General features: G+C 41.4%; 1 protein-coding gene across 2 annotated transcripts in view; it reads left to right on the top strand.

Annotated features, from left to right (window-relative positions):
- The window catches only part of USP24 (ubiquitin specific peptidase 24), a gene marked incomplete at its 5' end in the record, with an annotated part of 149945 nt that overhangs the window by 118226 nt on the left and 7014 nt on the right, over nt 1-24705 (top strand). For both annotated transcript variants that reach the window (XM_082654633.1, XM_082654634.1), the window contains 13 exons: nt 1207-1357; nt 3153-3248; nt 3931-4034; nt 4469-4582; nt 10017-10113; nt 12453-12569; nt 12960-13052; nt 14586-14688; nt 15849-15970; nt 16844-16957; nt 18612-18677; nt 20718-20784; nt 22216-22294. In XM_082654633.1, the coding sequence (XP_082510759.1) occupies nt 1207-1357; nt 3153-3248; nt 3931-4034; nt 4469-4582; nt 10017-10113; nt 12453-12569; nt 12960-13052; nt 14586-14688; nt 15849-15970; nt 16844-16957; nt 18612-18677; nt 20718-20784; nt 22216-22294 (1323 nt within the window). The remainder of the gene's footprint in view (nt 1-1206; nt 1358-3152; nt 3249-3930; nt 4035-4468; nt 4583-10016; nt 10114-12452; nt 12570-12959; nt 13053-14585; nt 14689-15848; nt 15971-16843; nt 16958-18611; nt 18678-20717; nt 20785-22215; nt 22295-24705) is intronic.

Genomic DNA, 24705 nt, shown 5'->3' on the forward strand with positions numbered 1-24705 from the left:
TGAATACGGCGGATGAGTCAAAACTTCCCAGCCAAGCTGTAACAGTTTTTGCCTGGTCATCAAAGAAACATGCAGTCTTGTGTTATCCTGATGGAAGATTATGCGTTTTATGTTGGCTAATTCTGGATGCTTTTTGTCGAGTGCTGCTTTTAGTTGGTCTAATTGGAAGCAGTATTTGTTGGAATTAATCGTTTGGTTTTCCTGAAGGAGCTCATAATAGAGGACTCTCTTCCAATCCCATCATATACACAACATCACCTTCTTTGGATGAAGACCATCCTTTAGTGTGGTTGGTGGTGGTTCATTTCGCTTGCCCCGGGATCTCTTCCGTTCCACATTATTGTACAGTATCCACTTTTCATCACCCATCACAATTTGTTTCAAAAACGTAACGTTTTCATTACGTTTAAGTAGAGAATCGCATGTGGAAATATGGTCAAGAAGGTTTTTTTTCGCTTAACTTACGTGGAACCCAAACATCAAAGCAATTCACATAACCCAGCTGGTGCAAATGATTTTCAACGCTTGATTTGGATATTTTGAGCATGTCGGCTATCTCCCGCGCAGTAGAATGTTGATTGTTCTCAGTTAATGTCTCGATTGGATTGCTGTCAACTTCAGCTGGTCTCCGCAACCGTGGAGCATCGTCCAGCGAGAAATTTCCAGCGTGAAACTTCGCAAACCACTTTTGACATGTTCGATCAGTCACAGCACCTTCTCCATACACTGCACACATCTTTTTTTTGCATTTCAGTTGCTTTTTTAACCTTTCTTGAAATAATAAAGCATAATTTGCCAAAAATGTTGCTTTTTTCTTCCATCTTCAATATTAAAATGGCTACACAAAAATTTTCACCAATTTTGATAAGTCTTTTTTTAATGCACTCTGATCTGACAGCTGTCACATACAGTCTAATAAAATTGTTCTGAATGAAATTAAAGACAACCAAGTGCTACTAGAGCCATCTTATGGGAAAAAAACGAACCAACCTTTTGACCAACCCAATAAGTACTATACCAGCACTGTCTGAAAAGTTTTTTTAAAGGTCCTGTTTTCTGTGAATTTGCATTTGAATACATTAGATCAGGAAAGTATACAGTTTAAGTCTAATACCTTGTTTATGTTAAGTTTATCTGGTTGTAGCAAACTACTAAAACAATAGCTGTTTTATTCTAGACAAACACTTTTCTGATTCCATCTCTTAGGTCAGCACCATCTTCACCAGAAATTTCACCTCAGTCATCTCCTCGGCCCCATAGGCCTAACAATGACCGGCTCTCTATTCTAACCAAGCTGGTTAAAAAGGGTGAGAAGAAAGGACTCTTTGTGGAAAAGATGCCTGTTCGCATATACCAGGTAAGAACTGTATAAAAAGTTCTAAGGGGGCTTCCCTGGTGGTGCAGTGGTTGAGAGTCTGCCTGCCGATGCAGGGGACACGGGTTCGTGCCCCGGTCTGGGAAGATCCCACATGCCGTGGAGCGGCTGGGCCTGTGAGCCATGGCCGCTGAGCCTGTGCGTCCGGAGCCTGTGCTCCGCAATGGGAGAGGCCACAACAGTGAGAGGCCCGTGTACCGCAAAAAAAAAGTTCTAAGGGATAAAATCCAGATAAATGTCAAAATCTATCTCGTGGGTCCAGAACTACTCCTGCCAGCCTTCTTGTGGACGTAGTTGTACCTCTAACGCCACGTCTTCTGACCCACCTTGTCGCAGAGGTGGCAACAGACTCAAGATTGGCCAGGGCTGTCACTGACCTGCTGTGTGATGCCCCACATAAACAAGGGGGAGGGGGCTTCCCTGGTGGCACAGTGGTTGAGAATCTGCCTGCTAATGCAGGGGACACGGGTTCGAGCCCTGGTCTGGGAGGATCCCACATGCCGCGGAGCAACTAGGCCCGTGAGCCACAACTGCTGAGCCTGCGCGTCTGGAGCCTGCGCTCTGCAACAAGAGAGGCCGCGATAGTGAGAGGCCCGCGCACCGCGATGAAGAGTGGCCCCCGCTTGCCACAACTAGAGAAAGCCCTCACACAGAAATGAAGACCCAACACAGCAAAAATAAATTAATTAATTAATAAACTCCTACCCCCAACATCTTAAAAAAAAAAAAAAGAGGGAGGGAGTGGGCAGTGCAGAAACATATTGCTGAAATTAATTTATTGAATCTGGAGAGAAAAATAAGTTAAGGTTCATAACCTTTGGGTAAAACTAATATAACAATGATGACTGTTAGTTATTGAATACCTGCTCTGTTCTACATGCTTAAACAAATCCCTAATTCTTAAAACACTCTCGTGGAGTACCAGGTTTTATTCCCATTTTTCAGATGAAAAGGAGAAAAGGCTTAGAAAAGAGAAATGATCTGCCAATGTCACAGAGCCAGGATTTAAATTCAGACTGTCCAGCTGCCCAGTCCAGACTTTATACACTAAGTAATCAAAAGCTAAGTAGCCAGAATCAAAAGATTTAAGAAAAATATGCAGTCTTTGATTGAGAGAGAGAGAGAGAGAGAGAGAATTGAGCATCTGATACACAGAGAGCATGGGGTTGGTTGTACTTGGGAAAGCTCTCATTGTCCCTTTCCACTCAGATTAACAGGTTAGAATTCAGTTGTTCTTCACATGGTGGTCTTTCTGAATTTCCCAGAAGAATTTGGTTTAATGAATCATAATTCACCTTTTTACAACTTCTTATCTTTTTAAATTTATTTATTTATTTATTTTTGGCTGTGTTGGGTCTTCGCTTCTGTGCGGGGGCTTCCTCTAGTTGCGGCAAGCGGGGGCCACTCTTCATCACGGTGCGCGGGCCTCCCACCATCGCGGCCTCTCCCGCTGCGGAGCACAGGCTCCAGACGCGCAGGCTCAGTAACCGTGGCTCAGGGGCCCAGTCGCTCCGCGGCATGTGGGATCCTCCCAGACCAGGGCTCGAACCCATGTCCCCTGCACTGGCAGGCAGACCCTCAACCACTGCGCCACCAGGGAAGCCCACAACTTCTTATCTTTGAAAGGAAGTTTTTCCTCTCTCCTTTTTAAAAATTTGAAGGCTTGAGAGAAGTGTTTTTATGAACCCATTTTACCTAACATATCAGTAAAAATGTCTTCTCCATACTGAATAATTTACCCTGTTTCTTAAAAATAATTACCAATTTTCTTTTATAGATGGTGAGAGATGAAAACCTCAAGTTTATGAAGAATAGAGATGTGTACAGTAGTGATTATTTCAGTTTTGTTTTGTCTTTAGCATCATTGAATGCTGTAAGTACTAGTTGGATTGTTACTAAACAAATTAGAAAGGATCATAGTTAAATATCTTTCCACTAAAGCATTCAGTGACTCACCGTCACTCTCACTTGTTAGCATTTAGATTAAATGCCAAAAAAAATTCCCACAAATGTGTCACTTAATGGGTGATATTAAAATACAGGCAGTATTCAGAATATATAATACAGATTGTGAATGAATGTGGGTTTCTACTTACTGGCTTTTTTAAGTGCTCTTGTTATATTTTATAAAAAATTTAAGAGTAGCCATAGGTGATGTAAACGGATATTGGGCTATGAGGAGATTAATTATTCCCAATTCGTAATCAGATGTTACCAGACTCAAGATCAGCTTCTAAGTGCTTCTTTTTCTTGAGCACCGTGATCACAGTTTGCCAGTAAGGGGAAGACTTTCTTAGTCTGTTGGTAGCTTAATTAACACGCTGTGGTCTAAAGGCTCTATTTTGAGAAGGCTTCATAAAAGAAATGAAGGAGATATCTTTTCTTAATCTTTTTAAAATTTAACTGCAACATTTTCTATTATGAACTGGCTGAATCTTTCTTACTAGTATTTAACTTTATTTTATATGTATCTCATTATTCAGTCCATAACAATGCATAATAATCTATAAAACTTCTGTGAAAAATAGCCTGTCTTTTTTCTCTCTCTCTTGTAGACTAAATTAAAGCATCCATACTATCCTTGCATGGCAAAGGTGAGCTTACAGCTTGCCATTCAGTTCCTTTTTCAAACTTATCTACGGACAAAGAAAAAACTCAGGTAAGAGGTGACACATTTTGATAGTCTATTGTGACAAAAGGCATTAATTAAATTAAAGTTGAATTTATAAATTCAAACACTTAAAATTAAATTCAAAACATTGTTTTAGGTAGTTGAAGGCAACTACCTAATACACCCAGATGATTAAAATATGGGTTCCTATTTTTAAGGTATTTCTAATTCAGTAGGAAAGATGGATAAAACAGAAAAAGAACTGTGGTGTAAATGCTATATGTCTTTAGAAATTGGGAAAAGTCATATCCAGATATGGGGCTTGAACTGACTATCCATGTTAGTCCAGCAGTCATTGAGTACATAACTTATCCTCCACCCCGCCCCCCAAAAAAAAATTTTTTTTAAATAAAAAAAAATGAGCAACACTCCATGGAGTTATTTGCTGGCTGTCTAACATCGCTGTCTTTGCTTTTTTAAAGGGTTGACACTGAAGAATGGATTGCCACTATTGAAGCATTACTTTCAAAAAGTTTTGATGCTTGTCAGTGGCTGGTTGAATATTTTATTAGTTCTGAAGGACGAGAATTGATAAAGTAAGTGTCAGTCAGTATCTTTCAGTTAAAAGAAATGTGTGTCTCTTCCAGTGATTTAGAGCTGAAGCTTCTCGTAACTCTTTTTATTTCAACTTGAAATTCTTTTTCTGGTTGGAATCAATTCTAAGCAGGTAACCAGGCACTCACAGGCAACGGCTGTTGCTCAGGGGATTCCAAAATACAAATCTCTTCCCTCGGACTCACAGTCTGGTGGCAGGTAAAGATCAGCCATCCTGGGTTATACAGTAAGACCACAATATTGCTAATGTGTTTGGATCCTGGCTAAAATATTATTTTTCAAAAAGTTTTTGATAGCATGATAGTGTGGCAAATATACCACGATCGTATTTACCTACATATCTATAATACAAAAGTAATTGGATTTTTCAAGAAGGTCCGATCACTGTGAATGTTTACACCTTGCTCCTTATTCTCTTATCCTCGGAGAGTTCAGCATCGATGTGGGGGACTCAGCGAGCACCTTGATCTGTCAGTGGCCAGGCTGCTTTATCCCCAGTGGCCGCTCCCCTCCCTCTGCCGCAGCTTGCCCCACGCCTCTCGGGCGTGCCGAGCGGGCTCACCCGCTGCTAGCCAGTGGCCTTGCCTCAGCCTTCACCCCAGCACAGGTGAAGCCCCCCGCCCCGCCCCAAGCTGCACACCAACCAGTCTGTTCCCATCTTCTCCTTTCCTCCCGATATAATGGAGGAAGCATCCTCTCTCCTCTCAAAGTGAATCTCTCTACATGAGCAAAGCTTCTCAAGGAAGTTGGCGTCTTTACCTTCCAGAGTTTTCTATTGGGTCACTTCTGTCATCATGCAAATATGCTCTGGTATCTCTCAACTTAAAACAGACAACAAGGAATTCAGAAATGCAAGTCCCTTCCCACAGGGAGATCCTCGTGCGGCGGCAAGTTAAGATCTAATTGAAACTCCTGGTCCCGTATCCCCTTCATCTTGAGGTCTGAGCTTCAGACATTCATTCACTGGCCTGCTTGGTATCTCCACCTCTGCCTCCTCCAGTGTCCCTCATACAGCAACAAAAGGGTTCTTTTGAAACAAATTAGATTATGTTACTTCTCTGCTTAAAAATTCTTCAGTGGATTCTCACTGCACTTATAATAAAATCCAACATCTTTGCCATAATGTAATACAAAAGGCCTCACTTGAGTGTGGGCTTTGCCTGTGTGTTTCACTTTCCACCTGGCATATCATTCACCTGATTGTTGATTCCTTGAACACACGAAGCTTTTTGTCCTGCCTAAAGACCTTTTTGCTAGTTATTCCCTCCATTTGAAAGTCTCCCCTCTACTCTTTGCATAGAAAGCGCCTTCTCATCCATCAGATGGCAAGGGCCACCCAATTTAAAGTAGGTCTGCCCTATTGTTTGCTCTGTCTCCTCCACTAAACTTCAGCTTCCTGACGGGCAGAAGCTACTCCGTTTGGTTCCCTGCATTAAGTGCTCAGGTATTTGTGCATGAATACATGCATACAGTTCATAAAGAGAGAACAGATAAACATTTCTTTGAAGTGTTTTTGCCTGTCCCTTTAGAGTTTGCATTAAAAATAACCTTTCACCCATTTTTCCAGCTTAATTCCAAAATATCTTCCCATTAGGACTCCTGAGTATTGTGTTAAGCAGTAGAACGTCGTAGAATCATCATCCATTTGAAAGGAACATGGCAAATTATTTAGTTTACCATCAAGCAGGCTCGCTCTTAAATATCTCCAGAGAAACTCAGTAACTTCCTTTGTTTTTTTTTTGTTTTTTTTTTTGTTTTTGCGGTACGTGGGCCTCTCACTGTTGTGGCCTCTCCCGTTGCGGAGCACAGGCTCCGGACGCACAGGCTCAGTGGCCATGGCTCACAGGCTCAGCCGCTCCGCGGCATGTGGGATCTTCCCGGACCGGGGCACAAACCCGTGTCCCCTGCATCGGCAGGTGGACTCTCAACCACTGCACCACCAGGGAAGCCCTGTTTTTGTTTTTTTTTTTAACATCTTTATTGGAGTATAATTGCTTTACAATGGCATGTTAGTTTCTGCTCTACAACAAAGTGAATCAGCTATACATATGTTCCCATATCTCTTCCCTCTTGCATCTCCCTCCTTCCCACCCTCCCTATCCCACCCCTCTAGGTGGTCACAAACCACCTAGCTGATCTCCCTGTGCTATGCGGCTACTTCCCACTAGCTATCTATTTTACGTTTGGTAGTGTATATATGTCCATGCCACTCTCTCACTTTGTCACAGCTTACCCTTCCCCCTCCCCATATCCTCAAGTCCATGCTCTAGTAGGTCTGTGTCTTTATTCCTGTCTTACCCCTACGTTCTTCATGACCTTTTTTTTTTTCTTAGATTCCATATATATGTGTTAGCATACAGTATTTGTTTTTCTCTTTCTGACTTACTTCACTCTGCATGACAGACTCTAGGTCCATCCACGTCACTACAAATAACTCAATTTCGTATTTGTGGCTGAGTAATATTCCATTACTCAGATATTGGAATATTGGAATATTCCAATATTCCACATATTCCATATGTGCCACATCTTCTCTGTCCATTGGACACTTAGGTTGCTTCCATGTCCTGGCTATTGTACATAGAGCTTCAATGAAAATATTTGCAAATAAAGTAACTGACAAAGGATTAATCTCCAAAATTTACAAGCAGCTCATGCAGCTCAATAACAAAAAAACAAACAACCCAATCCAAAAATGGGCAGAAGACCTAAATAGACATTTCTCCAAAGAAGATATCCAGATTGCCAACAAACACATGAAAGAATGCTCAACATCATTAATCATTAGAGAAATGCAAATCAAAACTACAATGACATATCATCTCACACCGGTCAGAATGGCCATCATCAAAAAATCTAGAAACAATAAATGCTGGAGAGGGTGTGGAGAAAAGGGCACCATCTTGCACTGTTGGTGGGAATGTAAATTGATACAGCCACTATGGAGAGCAGTATGGAGGTTCCTTAAAAAACTACAAATAGAACTACCATATGACCCAGCAATCCCACTACTGGACATATACCCTGAGAAAACCATAATTCAAAAAGAGTCATGTACCAAAATGTTCATTGCAGCTCTATTTACAGTAACTTCCTTTGGTAGTATGAGTTGGTTTCTTTGAATTCCTAATGGTAAAGAATCTAGTGAATTACCTAACCTAAATGTTCCTGGTAAAGTTTATTATATTTTGTGTCTTTCTTTATAAAGCCCAGTTACTCATCATTATCAAATTAATATTCTCCTTTCTCTAATTACTTATTTCTTTAGAACTTTTAAGATAGCTTAAGTTGTCGTCGTTACAACTAAAAAGTAAACATACACTGTACTAATACCTCAGTAACTGTGCATGTGAAGAGGCTGTTGTCTCTCAGATTAGCCCCTCTGTAGTCCTTTCAGGGGACAATTTTTAAATGTAATTATAAGTGTAAAAAATTAAATTAGCAAATAATGCTTGCAAATTGATCTAAAGCAATTAAAACTACTAACATGAAGGGTACTTTACATCTTAAAATTTTTTTTTATATTGTGGAAATTTTTAAACATACTCTAAAGTCGACAGAATAACGAACCCTCTCCTGTACCCATCCCCAGCTTGAGTTGTCAGCATTTGGCCAGTCTTGTTTGCTTATCCCAATTCCCACACACGCTCACATGCATACTTTTCTTTTATCCTCTGAAATATTTTAAAGTAAATTTCAGACATCATATAATTTCACTATAAATTTTTCAGCATGTATCTCTAACAGGTTAAGTTTAAAAAAAAAACAGTAAGTGCTTTACCATCACCACTCTAAACAAAAATGATAGTAATTCCTTCCTATCATCCTGTACCCAGTCCATGTTCAGATTTCCCCAGATGTCTCAAAAGTGTTATTTTACCATTGAATTTGTACAAATCAGGCTCCAAATGAGCTCCATTTGGTCTCCATTTGGTTTGTATGTTTCTTAAGGTTCTTTTAATCTGTAATTGTTCCGTTTCCCCACCACCTTTTCTGTCATGCCATTTAACTGGCGTGAGACAGGTCATTAGTCCTGTAGAAGTGCCCATATTCTGGGTTTGCATTCTCACGATGCTTCCTAATGTCTGTGATAGGAAATGTGGAGCACCCCCTGTAGATATTCTTTCCAGAAGAATTGTACCTAAATCTGATCAGACATCTAGAGCTAAATATTGCAAGAGTACTTGTTATCTTTTAAACGTGCCTGGAGTTGCCACTTAGAATCTTAGTGGATGTTGAACAGGGCCTTGTGTCAGGTTCACATTAGGTAGCTAATGCTGAGCATTGACAGTTGCGTGCAATGAGCAGATGTGAAGTGGCTTCAGAAAACTCCACTGTCATCTTCCTGTGGGGAGAAGGAGGGCAGGGCTGTCAGCAAATGCTGCCCTCAGACAGGGACCAGAGCAGCTTTCACTGCTGTGACCTGAAAGAATGCCTCAGGACAGCTTTGCCTTGGGTCATCAAAATTCTGTTATATTAAATCTTGCTCATGGAACAATGAGACTTTTCTGTTAAGAGATATTAGAAACGATAGGTAAGTTTTCACTGTGCTGATTATAACATGGGTTGTCATGTCAGGGTGTGTGTGTGAAACAGAGAAAGAAAAGCTGACTGTGGGGAAGCATGCAGTTACCTAGTTGCTCTCAGGTAGTTACCACCACTGCCCGGCGCCAGGGAGCAGGTGTTTCTGCCTGACCGTGCCCTCCGCCACATCTGAGGCTGCTGCCTCTACCGCCCTGGTGGTGTGGAGGATTGGATTGGGTCGTGCCTTTGCAGCGGGCAGTGTAGTATCCCAGTGTAACACTGGGTGTGCCAAATATGATGGACGTGGCTGATAAACCTTAAAACTGCTGTCATCGTCATCATCATCATCATCATAGAAGAAGAAGAAAGGAAGGAAGCAGGACCTTTTCAGCCTCACATGCTTCTGGGAGGACTGAGTAATAAGTAAACGTTGGGAGGGAAGAGGAGAGGAAAGTGAAAGGATGGAAACACCAGGTGCACAGGGGGATTGGGAGGTGCTGTGTTGACTCAGAACTTTGAACTTGTGTCTTATTCTGAGACATTGAAGGGGTGCCAGGGAGAACTACTCCTGAGTGAACAGAACTTATAAAATTTTAGGTTCTTTGCTTGTATATCTCTTGAAGTCTGAATTTACATTTATACAGATACTCATCTTAGGGGAAGAAAGGAAGAAGAAACAGGAAAAAATCCACTTTCTGTGTTCAAGGGTCTTGTTTTCCTTTTTCTCCTCCTTCCTCCCTCACAAGGGCCTGTGTGTGCTGACGCTCTCAGGAGACTTGAACTGACATCCTCGAGTAATTTTTTTCTTGGACAGTAGGTGGGACCATGTTGGGAAGGTTGGGTTATAGAAATCTATCTTGCTTTTTCACACCACGTTTCTCTCTATGTTAGGATTTTCTTGTTGGAGTGCAATGTGAGAGAAGTACGTGTCGCTGTGGCCACCATCCTGGAGAAAACCCTAGACAGTGCCTTGCTTTATCAGGATAAGGTCAGTCTTGTTTTCTAAATGTTATTTACACATTCTGTTTTTACCAAATGTTTTAAAGTGCACATAATAAGAGAGAAAGCCTAGGATTAGAGTCTGGTAATTATCCACATAAAATACACGTTCTGTGCACTGACTTCCTGATAAATGCCAGGCTAGAAGGCATTCTGTCCTCCTCTCCTCAGATCCCAGATGTCAGGGTAGGCTAGGAATTCAGATCTGCTTTGGTCTGTGTCAGGATTTTCTGTCTAGAGCACTTCCTTCTCAGAGTCTTCTCTTGAGAGTTTGTGTTCGATCTCTCTGCATTAAGACCAACCTGAGTCTAGAGTCTCTAGTCTAGACCGACAGTCATTTTGAGCCACCCCTGGCTTTGTCTCTTCCCTCCTAAGTTATTTTCATGATCCGAACCTTCATCTGGCAGCCAGACCAAATAGTGCCGTCCATCCAGGGGCATTGGTCACAACAGTTCCTTCTTTGATCTCCGTTATTCCCTAATCCTTGTTCCTTTTCCTCTGAATTTCTTCTTCTTCTTAACCATGTTTTCTGTAACATATTTTCTTCTGGTTCACAATGCCACACATGCTAAAACAAACCATGGTATTTATTACCATCCTCAGTCCCCCCAAATTTTAAGTCTTAGGGACATAAATGACATGAGTCTGATTATTCAGTCTGTTATGAAGTCCTAGCAAATACAGCAGTTACTTCCCAAGTTTGCTGTTTCAAACAGCTGACACTACATGGAAAACTTTGAAAAATGTTGTTTTGAGAACGAATTGGCTCCTTATAAACTCCTTATAAATTGGCTGGAGGCAGTGTCTCAACGAACTGAAGGCAAATTCTAGGAATTGCTGCTTCAGATTCAGATGTTGGCTTTACTGTTCAATCCTTTAAAGAGGCCCTTGATCCACACCCAGTGCCTGGCACCCAGGCACTTAGTTCCTTCAGCAGTCCTGAGCCGGGGTGCACCGTTAGACCAGACATGCTCAGGAGCTCCGCTCAATCCAGGATGGAGAAGGAGGTCAAATACACTCTTCAGGGAGGACCTAGAGGAAGACTGTCTCTCTCAGTTCCAGGGATCCTAAGGAAGTGGAGGTTTACTCTAAGGCATTGGCTTTCGATCAGCTTAAACAGCAGAACCATTTTTGGCAAAACCTTACCTGGTTGCAGAATATTTAAAAATAGGTCATTGGGAGCAGCCTAGGACAGTTTGGATACCGTTGCCCTGAAGTACCCCTGTGGAAGTTTTCTGATATTTAACATAAGGACCTTCTTACTCTCCTCCTTCCTCCCATGTACAAACCCGGACAAAGGATAAAGGCAGACTTAGTGTAGTCTCCCTACAGATGGGGTCAGGCCATAGAGCATCATCCCACCAACCTCTAAAGGCAGGGCTGCAGTGGGGAGAAAGAGAAGGGAGTGGTGGAGGACATAAACCATTTGCCTCAGTAAATTCTACTTGATATCCAGCTGATGTATTTTATGTCTAATTTTACCCCATAATGGAAATGGTACCTCTTGCTACCCACTTTATATTGTAAAGTACTTTGAAATGAAGTGCTACATAAATGGTAGATTTTACTGTATATAACGAGTGTGACAGGATGGATGGGAATATTTCGCAAGTCTGTGAGAACCATCTCTAGAGGAAATGAACTGATACAGAGTAGTAAGGCTGGTCTTAATTCTCAGATCACACATGAATTTCTAGGGACTTGTCCAAAAACAGTTGGGGTGGGAGGGAAAGAAGAAGCAATGTGATGACCAAAATGGTTTCTAAACAAATAAAATGTTTTTCAAAGCTTTCCATGAGGCGTCAGCGGGCTTTCAAGTAAGTTCACAGTTGAGTCGATATTACCGTTGTCATTCTGTCAGGCTGTTGCTCTCCATTTGCTCCATTGGCTTGATTTCTAGCCCCTATGCCTGTGTCTGTGTTTTTTATTCTTTGCATCTGTGATTATGTGAAGAAGTAGCATAGTGGAGGGAGGGATTCAGAAATATGTTACCTCTAAACCCCCAGCCTTTTAAGAGACAGAAAGAAATGGGCTCTGCAGAAAATGTGACGATTAGGCAGTAGAACCGTGCCCTTGAGTTTGAAAGCTAGGAAACAAAACTAGGCTTTTCTTTTAATTATTTCTACAGTTCCACCAGTCTTCCCTGGAAGATCAAATTGATAATTCTGTTTTTGCTCTCCAAAGCATAAATCCATCTGAATCTGAGACTGGATTGTATCAATGAGACTTTCCTTTTGTTCTTATGGTGATTTACTTCAGATTAATCCTGTTACAAATGTCTGTCTTATACTCTTTTTCTTTATGTAATTTCATCTTTCCTCTAATCAGTTAAAGAGCCTTCATCAGTTACTGGAGGTACTACTTGCTCTGTTGGATAAAGATGTTCCTGAAAATTGTAAAAACTGTGCTCAGTACTTTTTCCTGTTCAACACTTTTGTACAAAAGGTAAATGATTTTTTTCCTAATATAGCAGATTGATAGTCTAAAGGAATTTTATATGTGCAAAAAATTCAGACTGGTCAATATAGGATTTATATGATATGGTTTTATGAGTGTTTCTTCTTAAAAATCTTAATTCGTGCAATTATATTACTTGCAAGAATTCCAGTGTACGTAGGGATCGTTACTTACTGTTGGAGTAGAAGTCTGCATTGAAACTGGGGGCCATTGTGCAGCACTGCAGGGCTGTTAGATTTTTAACAAGTACTTTCTCTATGTAAATTATACCATTTAAAAACTTACTGACCCCTGAAAACTTCTCATTTAACTGTATTTTTGGAATAGATCTCTGTCTGGATAGGAATATAATTTGTCATTCTCAATATCTCGTGACAGCAAGGAATTAGGGCCGGAGATCTTCTTCTGAAGCATTCAGCTCTGCGACACATGATCAGCTTTCTCCTGGGGGCCAACCGGCAGAACAGTCAGGTAATGCCTACTTTGATATATCCCAGCGAAGTGGCCACAGTTTTGGAAGCCGCAGTGTTTCTCTTTGTAGGGAATAAATATTAATTTCATCAGAGTCCAGGTATAAGTACTGCATAGCCTTTAAAATTCTTTGGAGTTCAGTTATTTTTACAGCCTCCTCATAGAATTTATTCTAAATGCTGTAACCAATGGGAATGACTAACTAGGATATCACTCAAAATGCAAAGTGCTGAGTGACCTAGGAGGAAAGATGGGTTCTGCCTGGGGGATTCGAAAGCATTCAAGAAATAGTGGCATTGGGTCCTCCACTTGCTCTCTGGGGCTGTGAGCAGGCTGTGTTGGCGGACGTGCTTACACGAGATGCTGGTCACAGGCCAGGATTCAGATGTGAAGTTGAACCATTACACGCTGAACGATGTTGCTGCAGATGTAATACTCATATTCAGAAAATGAAAGGGAAGTGGTTTTGTGATAGTAGGATCAGATATATCAAAAAATGAGTCTCCTGTTTGGAGTTCCTATATTGGTGTGTTTCTCCAATCATTGTATTTCTTCTGTTTGATAGATTTAAAATACACAAAATGTGAACATGCTGTAATGATAAATACTGTTTATGGAACTGGTTACTTTTCATGCTGTACCTCTGAAACTCACAATTCAGTAAAACAGGCAGTTTCCTCCCCATTCTCAGGCAAGAATTACAGCTCAGAAGAGTTGTGACTTGTGACAACCTTGACAAGGCCACAGGGCTAAAGCTCTGGTTTCCCCTGTGTGTGATGCATTGCCTAGGGAAGCTTTCCTTTCTTTATTCAGGGAGACAGACTTGCTACTTAGGCCTCCTCTCAGCTTCCTCTCACACCACCTTGCCGCTGTGACTCTAGTGTTAAAGAAACAAATGCTGACATGCTCTGTGTGTTGATGTTGTGTTGAGATTTACAGTATCTGTTTTTCACTTCGAGCTTTTCCTTATCAGGGACTGCACTGACACTGGCGATTGATTTAAATTCATTGTAATTTAAATAAGATTTAATTAATGGTGTTACGTTGTATGATTAATATTGTTTTGCATTTATGGAGCACACGAGTTTGAAAACATTCTACCTTTCATGTTTCATTTGGTCCTCACAACCACGAAGTGGGCGGAACAGGTAGGTTATCTCTGTCTTTACACAAAGAAGTCAGGTAGAGAACTCGCCCACATCCGTGTGGTGCAGCAAGTGGCAGAGGAGAGCCAGGCCTGCAGACCTCCAGCCTCACAGGCTTTCCCCACTATACTGGGTGTAAGAAAATTACCTGGCACAGGGTGAGCTCTCAGTACCTGAATTGAATACATAAATGGATTTGTTTTAGAATACGAGTTAATATACATCTACATTAAGCCACTCTTAAGCTGGCTTAAAACCCATGACTTTTTTGGACTTTGACCTGTCCTACTGTCACACATTGAGAAAGAATGTGGCTCAAAGTATCAGGAACCCGCACACACCCTTCTAACCAGAGCACTAACATCCACTTTATTTTCTCTGACAACAGATACGTCGATGGAGTTCGGCACAAGCACGAGAATTTGGGAACCTTCACAACACAGTGGCGTTGCTTATCTTGCACTCAGATGTCTCTTCCCAAAGAAACGTTGGTAAGCTTTAACCTGTCTTTAATACATCAGGAAAACAGAGAGATGGTGAGTTTGTCAGTAACACGTGTAACATGTGGAGAGTAACAACGTTGGCAGTTAAATGGGTGTTACTTGATTCTCATTTGGCTGATTGAGGAACACTTAAAGTTTTTTGTTTCAGTCCACGTTAAACTTCACCTTATTTTACTAGTTTGTCACGAGAGCAAGCCAGTCATTTCTTTGGGGTGGGACATAGAAGTATTTACCAACACACTAGGGTTAAAGGTACGTTTCTGCACTGCTTCTAGGCCTTGTCATGACAGCAACGGTAACAGTGATAATACAGGAAAGCAGCTGAGAAGTAGTCAGTGTTTACTGTGTGCTGTGCCTTTCCATGGGGCTCGCAGTTTGTTGTGTTGAATCCTCTCAGCAAACCTGTGAGGGCAGTTCCCCTCCTGTGTGTGCAGAAGCTGAGATAGGGAGAGGTCTAGTAGCCCCTGAAAGTCTCACCGCTAGTCAGGGGCGTGGCAGCCAGTGTGGAATGCAAGCCTCTGACCTCGGAGCCTGTGGTAGGGTTTTCATGTCATCTGACCAGGAAACTAGATAAAAAGCACAGGGCATCCCTCTGATCTGGAAATGCCATTGGCTGTCTGAAGGGACGTGGGAGAGCATTCAGACGGTCGTGAGCTAGAGTATGCTTCCTGAACTCTGACTCGCCCATCTACAGAGGCAAAGCTACTGCGTTCATGAGTGAGAAAGGTTTGCAAAAGAAAATGAGAGTGAGAGTCCTTGCTTTTCTAGCATGTGGGGTAACCCCTTCCACGTGGGTTGATTCTGCACAGCACAGGTGGTGTTGGCCATTGAGCAACAGAAGTGCCTTGTCCAGGGTCTCTTCAGAGGCACTTTGGGCTTTTTTTTTTTTCCATGCACTTTGTATATTTTAACTTCTTTGGAAGATTGTCTTGGGTGGAATCACCAGGAGTCTAGAGGTCTTACACCTACATCCTGGGCATACATTGAAAGAGAGGGGTAAGTGTTTTCTCCCATCTCATGTCTGTGAGGGAACAGTTGTAGGTGCTCAGCGGTTGCATGTCTGAATCTTGAGGGGATCGCTTTGCCTTGTAGAGTCGATCTCATGTGATAATATCCAGTAAAGTGGGTTTTTCTTTGGTCCCCTAAAGCTCCGGGTGCATTTAAACAACGGCCGCCTATTAGCATTGCCCCCTCGAGTCCCCTGCTGCCCCTCCACGAGGAAGTCGAAGCCCTGTTGTTCTTGTCCGAAGGGAAACCTTACCTGTTAGAGGTATGTACTTAATTCTGCTAAAGCCACTTTCTTTTTGTTTTAGCTGTTTTCTTCTTTTTGAGGAAAAATGCCTTTTGTTATAAGTTGTATTTTGTATGTTGCTCTGATGAAGGGGAGTATTGTTAAGAGAAGTGATTATTTCAAATAATTTTATTTCCTGTATGTGTGTCAGGAAGAAATAAGGACTAAATATTCTTAGTCCTGTCTGCAGCTAAGAACTGGGCCTCAAGATCCAGCCCAGCTAATTACCCCTCCAGGTCCCAGCAGCTAGGTACATGGCACCTCCCCAGTCACAGCCGTTCAGTTTATTATTGGAGAGTTTATTCCCAGTCTCTTGTATGTGTCCCTGGTCCTGGAACACTACAGCTCTGAAGCACATGGGTTTTTCAACCTCAGGAGTATGGAAGTGGGCTGCTCACAACCCCCATTGTGGCCCATCCACAATGAGTCCCTTTCCCTTCCACCCAGAGCTACCCCCTCTTGAGAACGTAATCTTCCAGTCCTTCTTCCATTACTTGATTTACATATATATGACTGTGAACATAATCATACTGGTTTTTAGTTACATCAACAGTGCTGTGCTATATATCTCCTTTTTTTTTTTTAAGCTTAATATTGTGTATTTTTTGGATCTATCGGTGGTTATTTTAATGGGGGAGGAGGAGATTTACCTTTAAAAATCTGATGAAGGTGACTCCCGAGAGAAAGGTGCACATTTGCACAACTTGTGTTAACTCTCAGACAGACTCAGACTGTTTTGAGGCAATGTTGGTGATCATAAATCTGAGCAGATTTCAGTGAAAGTCAGAAGCAGCGTATCAACAGTAACCTGTGACAGCAGAAAGGCTCACTCCTCTTCTGCCCTCTCGCTAGGTGATGTTTGCTCTGCGAGAGCTGACAGGCTCACTGCTGGCGCTCATGGAGATGGTGGTGTACTGCTGTTTCTGTAACGAGCATTTCTCCTTCACCATGCTGCATTTCATTAAGGTAGGACCTCAGGAAACCCGGTGATAGCCTGAGAACCTGTGGGTGAGACACTAGGAAAGCATTCCTTTGGCTCCCAGGCACTATGTTTCTTTTAATAATCTTAATTGTTTTTCCTAATCATAAAAATAGTATATACTTACTGGGTTTTTTTTTAAATGAAGAATAAAAAAGAACTCAAAATCTGACCATTTATAATATTCTCATACATTTCCCTTTTATTTTCTATGCATGTATTTTAACATAATTGGGATTTTATTGTCTTTATGATTTTGTGTCCTTTTTTTCACTTGACATTTATAAGTATTTTCCATATCATTAAAAGTTATCTGAGTATATTTCATTCTCTCATGTACCGTAATTTACTTAGCCATTCCCTTCCTAGTGATGCACATTTGCATTGGGTTCAATTCTTAACTATTAAGAATAATATTTTACAGGTAATGATAATGCTGTGGTGACCATTATTGTGTAAAATGGTTTTACAGGTTTAGATTATTTCCCCAGGCAGCATCTAAAATATCGAAAGTAGATTGATTTTTGTCACCTTCTGAAATAGTAATGTATGCAGTTCATTTATGAAGCTCTGATCAGTGTGTAGTAATTATTTATGTCGCACTTATTGGATGCCAAGCACTGTTCCAAGAATATTACCTGTTTAACTCACTTAATTCTCAAATCCGTAAGTCCTTTGAGGTAGATAAGTTTTTATCACCATTCTGCAATTGAAGAAACTGAGGCACAGGGTCACACAACCAGTAAGTAGCAGAGTGGGAGTTTGAACATCAGCAGGGTGGTTCCAGGGCTGTGCTCTTAACCATATTGTTTACTACCTTGCTGGGGATTATGAGAAAAACCTTTAAGCCTACACCTAGCATTTTTATTTGTTTTTAATCTTTAATTTTTAATTACATGGATGACATATAACTGCATTCTCTTGGTGAAAAACTAAAACGTGCAAACAAGGCCAAAGTCCACCTTGACCACCACCAGCCAGGCTCATCCCCTCTCCACCCTGCCCCACGGATCAGTATTGTCACGTTATGTATGTCTTTCCAGGCCTCATTCACTTACTTAGTACTGTACCTGGCACCTTGCAAGTGCGGTGTTGTAATGCAGTATCCTTTCCTACTACACATATGTATAAGGTTACTAAAATGCACAGGAGTGTGAGTTTTCTGAACCTTGCTTTCTTCACTTAGTGTATCTTGGTAGATTTTTCCACTTCCTACGCTGAATTTTGTTATATATTTCACTCATAGCATGCTGATCTCAGAACGCTCTCATCTGCATTCTCATAGCTACTCCAGCATGTTCAACAAAATAGGTTGTGTATAAATGAAATACAAGTATACACTTAGGCTTGTTTAGTGACTGAAAATTATCTCTCTTCCTTTCTGCTTTTTTTCTTGTCTCCTTCCTAATTTCATAGTAAAAGATCAAGGAGGGTTACAGGTGGGAGGACCATAGAGGTTGTTTGTTTCAGTCCCCAGATTTAGCATTTGGGGAACTGAGCTGCAGAGAAGGGAACGACTTGCCCAATATCAGCCAGGAGGTGGTGGAACCAGGGCTGGAATCCAGCACTGTTGGTTGCCACTCCAGTGTGCTTTCCACTGAAGACTTACTGGAATCTTTATGCTTTTAAAAAATATTTCAGAACCAACTAGAAACAGCTCCACCCCATGAGTTAAAGAATACGTTCCAACTGCTTCATGAGATGTTGGTAAGTCATAAATGTTCTAATTCACTTGCATTTAGGTATTTACTAGTCAGCATGTGTTCATGAATAAACACTGTGTGTCCTTGTGTTGCCTTTGCTTTCCTTTGGTCTGTACTCACTGCGTCCTCTTCATGTCAGCCATTTTTCATGCATTACTGACTTAGAAGTGAGCGATAATAAACTGCCTCATAGGCACTTGCAGTTTAGTGAGGGAGCCAGACAAGTACACAGGCGATCACAGTACAGAGAGCAAAGGCCTCACCATGGACAGGAAACTGTGATCAGCTCAGATGTGATCTTGTGTGACCCTGTGACCGGCAGAGGTGAACGGCTGGCTCTACAGTTCACTCGAATCTGAGACACCACTGACTGTGTACCACTGAAGATATCTTCATGAGCCAAAAAACTGAAACGTAATCCACCGTAGGGTACATCCCAATTTCAGAAATATGAAAAGCAGGGGCTAAAATTCAGTTGTAATCAGTGAAATATAGTTTTATTAGAAGCTGAACTTAGAGAGGTGGAGTGAGCTGCCCAAGGCCATTGTTCAGGAAGTGACAGAGCCAGGATCTGAGCCAAGCGACTGGCCCTGGATCCCATGCTCTCCACCAAACCCCTGGTTTGCTCAGTGAATTGTAGAGGTAGAGCTAGAAGGAGTGGGAACTCGTATGGCTTGGGGAAGAAGCCCAAACCAGACCAGGAAAGGCTTCAAGTACCAGTGCTTGTAGACTTTTCCCTGCAGGTCAGTGGTGGCACTCTGGTGGCCAAGTTCCACCTACATGTCTATTTAAGTTGGCGCAAATTGTCTTGTTTTTTACTTTCTGGATCCCAGCCTGTCTTGAGGAATCAGGTAGTCTGGCCACACTGGCTCCGTTTCCTCCATGCCCCATCACCTAGAACAGCAGCGGCACGCCCCATCACCTAGAACAGCAGCGGCACACCCCCTCGATGAGGCTTGTGGTCTCCCGTTCCCCAGTGTCCTCACCACTCCTCTTGTCTGCCGCGTGGCTCGTGTCTTATCATCTTGGGCTCTGTAGACATTTAAGTTAGCAACTTCTGCCGTCGGTGATGGGAGGGTTTGAAGCAGGAAAGCAATGTGACCTGATTTATTTCTTAGAAAGATTCCTCCGGCAGTTGTCTTGAAGGATGAACTAAAGAAGGAAGCAAGGTTGGAATTGGAAGACCACATAGGAGTCTGTGGCAGTAATCTGAATGTGAAATAACAAGGCTTGTACTAAGGAGAGACAGGAGTAGAGGGAGCAAAGGCCAGAACAGTAGGTGTTTAGAAAGAGAATCAGCAGAATTTGGTGACTGACCATGAGCCATTGAGAGACTAGCCCAGGGGCTTTTTAAAGAGGGGCGGGGGGGGGGGGCCTGGGTTCCCTTTAGGTCCCTTAGGCCTTGGCACAGGGTAGGCATTTAATAAACACTTTTGAATATGGCAGTACCTCATGGGTGCCATTTCTAAGAAGTCTGTCTTTCTGGTCCTTACCGCCTTCTGGTCCTAGTGCTTTTGGAAGATTGTTGCTCCTTGGGGTGGGACTGCGTATTGTTCATCTGCTCAACAGCAGACCCGTTTAGTTTACTGCACCATGCACGGTTCAGTGCCCGGGCATTAGAAGTACAGTGAGAGTAAGATGTAGATCCAGCCCGTCTGGCGTGGCGTAAACCTCCACATCAACTTGCAGAGCATGTGTTACATCAAAACTTCGACACATTTTTTGTAAACCATAAACCTCTTATCCTTGGGATCATGAAATATGCGTCCATATAGCTCACAGAGAACTCTAGATGTTATTGGTAAGAACATGTATTAGAAAATAAGTGTATCTTCAAATACTACTTACGTAATAGTTTTTCATGTTTCGTTTAAAATTTAATATATTGTTGAGAAATACAGCAATGACTTGATATTTGTTTGTATTTGGTTTTGTTATGTTAGAAACTATATAATCTCTTGAATTATTTTGTTTTAAAGGCACCAGTGGCTGTAACACAAGTTCCTTCCTTCATTTACCAGCCTTTGTTTCCTGCTTCTCCCAGGTCATTGAGGATCCCATACAAGTGGAGCGAGTCAAATTTGTGTTTGAGACAGAAAATGGATTACTAGGCAAGTATGGCTGCCTTATGAAGAAGTGTCTGCAGTAAATGTGCAGAGAGCTCATCGTTCCAGCCAGTCTCTCCTCCCTGGGGTCTGCCCCCCACGCTCTGCCTGGCGTGGATCAGTGAGGAAGCCACGAGAAGTCTGGTCAGGGCTGTTAGGCTCCCTCATTCTAGTCAGGAGAATTAGAGCCAGAGGATCTTATTGCCCTGGACACTCTCCTACTTTTAGTAAGACACAGTTTGAGGTCCTTTTACTGGGTCAGGTAAGATTTGGGGGTGCTGTGACTTTCTTCAACAAGCTAAAGTTTGTCCACTTAAGCAAGAAATCATTCATCCCACTCCGTAGCCATTGAGGAGGAAAAAACTAAAACCTTAGACGCAGGATATTGTCAAGCTCATGAAATGTAATTCTTTTTTTTTTTTTTTACCTGTGGTATGAATGCACCCAAATTTCTATTGTCTATTCATAAAAGTTTTTTGACAGAGTTTTCTTTTCCAGAAGGCTAAAGTGGCTTTAATGAGCTATTTCTTAGGAAAAGATTAGTTAAAAATAGTCTTATCCAACTCCCACCATCCACCTGTGTTTCCAGTTAACTTGAGTCATTTTAGATTTTGCTATGTATTAGAGAAGTTTTAGGATCTCTCTTTATTGCAGAAAGGAAATTTATGCTAAAAAGGTTCTGTAGCTACAGCATTCTAGGCCACCCCCTTTGGAATGGTGTACTCTGCTCAGGGCAGTCCCCGGGCTCTCTGGAACTTACAGAGGACACACTGCTCAAGAGCAGGGACCAGGCATTACAGTCATCCCTGGGTACCCGCAGGGCATTGGTTCCAGGACCCACCTTGGATACCAAACCCCACAGACGCTCAAGTTCCAGAGTCCACCCTTCGTATCCACAGTTCTGCATCTGAGTGTTCAACCAACCACAAATTGTGTAGTACTATATGTATTTCTTGAAAAAAATCATATATAAGTGGACCTGCACAGTTCAAACCCATGTTGTTTAAGGATCAGCTGTAATTTATCTCTAAATGCTAAAAGAAAAGAGCAGAAAATACTTGTTGAACTGAACAATTACCATACATATCCATTTATCACAGTTAAAGTATTCTAACCACTCTCTGTCAGGAGTGTGGTGGATGGAGAACTTTGAAGGTCTCTAGGTGAATTGTCAGCCATTATAAATTTTAGTTCCTTTCAGTTCTTGTAAAAGTCAAACTTTCACCACCCTGTGTGTTTCTTGAATACTACTTAGTGTTTCTACCCATTAGAATTTAGGGACTCCTGTTGAGTCAGCACCACCATGTTTTTGTTAAGTTTCTTATCTGCTTATCAAAATAGTTGGTTGTAAATTTTCAGAACAAGAGAGCTGTCATCACTTGGACCCACTTTCAGTTTAGTGCTTTATTGTTAAAATTTCCTCTTCTGTTCCTTCAGCTCTGATGCACCACAGTAATCACGTGGACAGCAGTCGCTGCTACCAGTGTGTCAAATTTCTTGTAACTCTTGCTCAGAAGTAAGTACTGACTCAAAATGCAATGAGGAAATGGTGTTTTAGTTACAAGTCAAATATGACCAGAGGAAAAAAATCTGCCTTGTTTTAGTGCCTAGAAAATCTGACCCAGTCAGGGCATGCTTGCTTGGATGGTACAGACAACTATTCAAATGATCTCCAAGAGATGTGGAGGGGGAGTGTTAAAGGTAACAGATCGTATGTAATCCAAAGAAAAAAAAAAATGCTAAACCACCAGGCTTTATGCAGGAAGGGCAGGAGTCCAAGGCAGATTTAGGGGCCTCGACAACAAAAAGTTGATGAACCTTCACTCAGGAGACCTTTAGTTAACTACCAACTGTGTCAGCTTCTAGGTCCCCACTTTCAAAATTGTCTCTCAAGAGACAAAGTCATATAACAGCTAATTACACTTACGAACCCAGGCACTATGCTAAATACTTCGCCTGTATTCTCATTTAACCTTTTCAACAACTTTATGAGGTTAAGTACTGGTATTAGTCCCATGTCAAAGGTGGTTTAAGTGACATGCCTGCCGTCAGAGCTAGGACTTGATCACAGGCTGACTGACTTCAAGGCAGAGGTTCTTTTTTCTTTTTATTTAATTGTGCTAAAATATACATAACATAAAATTCACCATTTTAGCCATTTTTAGGTGTACAGTTCAGTGGCATTAAATACACTCACATTGTTAGTGCAGCCATCACCACCATCAGTCTCCAGAACTTTTTTCATCTTCCAGAACTGAAACTGTACCCATTAAACAATAACTCTCCATTCCTCCTCCCTCCAGCCCCTGGCAACCGTCGTTCTACTTTTTATCTTCATGAATTTGACTATCGTAGGTACCTCACATAAATGGAATTATAGAGTATTTGTCCTTTTATGACTGGCTTATTTCACTTATCATGATGTCTTCAAGGTGTATCCACATCGTAGCATGTATCAGAATTCCGTTTCTTTTTAAGGCTGAATAATACTCCATAGTATAGATATATGTATACTATATTTTGCTTATCTATTCATCTGTCAGTAGACCCTTGGAAAGCAAAGGTTCTCAATGTTAGAAGGAACCTTAGTGGTTTGCAACTTCAGCTTCCCGATTTAGTACGTTGGCCAACAAAAGATCAGAGTGACTGCATGCTAACCCAAGGTTATTTTTTTTTTAATTGAAGTATAGTTGATTTATAATATTGTGTTAGTTTCAGGTGTACAACAAAGTGATTCAGTTATATATTTTGTTTCAGATTATTTTCCATTATAGATTATTATAAGATATTGAATATAGTTCCCTGTGCTGTACAGTTAATCCTTGTTGCTTATCATCTGTTGTATATATAGTAGTTTGTATGTTAATCCCATACTCCTAATTTATCCTCCCCACCCATGCCTTTCCCCTGGTAACCATAAGTTTGTTTTCTATGTCTGTGAGTCTGTTTCTGTTTTATATATAGATTCATTTGTATTATTTTTTAGATTCCACATATAAATGATACCATATAATATTTGTCTTTGTCTAACTTCACGAAGTATAATATTCTCTAGGTCCATGTATGTTGTTGCAAATGGCAATATTTCATTCTTTTTATGGCTGAGTAATATTCCATTGTGTGTGTGTGTGTGTGTGTGTGTGTGTATATATATATATATATATATATATATATACACACACACACACACACACATCACATCTTCTTAAACCAGTCATCAGTTGATGGGCACTTGGGTTGTTTCCATGTCTTGGCTGTTGTAAACAGTGCTGCAGTGAACATTGGGGTTCATGTATCTTTTCAAATTAGAGATTTTGTCTTTTCAGGATTTATGTACAGGAGTGTAACCCAAGGTTATTGAGCAGACTGCACTGCCATCACTGAGTCCTGCACCGAGCTCTTTTTATAGTTTAATTTATTTTGCTCCAGATTTTCGCTGATTCTTAGGCATGGGTATTGCCATCCTTGGACTTGTACCAGAATGAGAATGAGAAATCTGTTGGGATTAATCTGCTGCATTTGAGCATCCTCAACAGATTTAAATTGAGAGCCCCATTGAAATAATGCATGAACACGTGTTTTCCAGATGACATAACATTGTAGACACAGATGGAAATCATTCTGCCACAATTGTGCGTTCATTAATTAGGCTTCATATTGGCAACATGTCATCATAAGCCCTTGCCTAAAAGTGGCATTTCCAAGTAGTGTTGGGGCCACATAGCATGTCTGATGCCAGCAGACACACAGTCCAGACATCAGTAGTGTCTTTATATGTGCTTCCATACCCTGCACATATCACATTTTATATACATTAGTGGCAATATCCCCATCGGTAGTGTCTTCAAATAAGGACAGCTTTCTAGATGAGCAAATAAAAATGGAAAGCAGGGGTGCTCCAAAATCACATTTTAAAATAGTTTTTCC

This window comes from Grampus griseus, assembly GCF_964374135.1.
Source record: "Grampus griseus genome assembly, chromosome: 1".
In the NCBI taxonomy this organism is placed as follows: domain Eukaryota; kingdom Metazoa; phylum Chordata; class Mammalia; order Artiodactyla; family Delphinidae; genus Grampus; species Grampus griseus.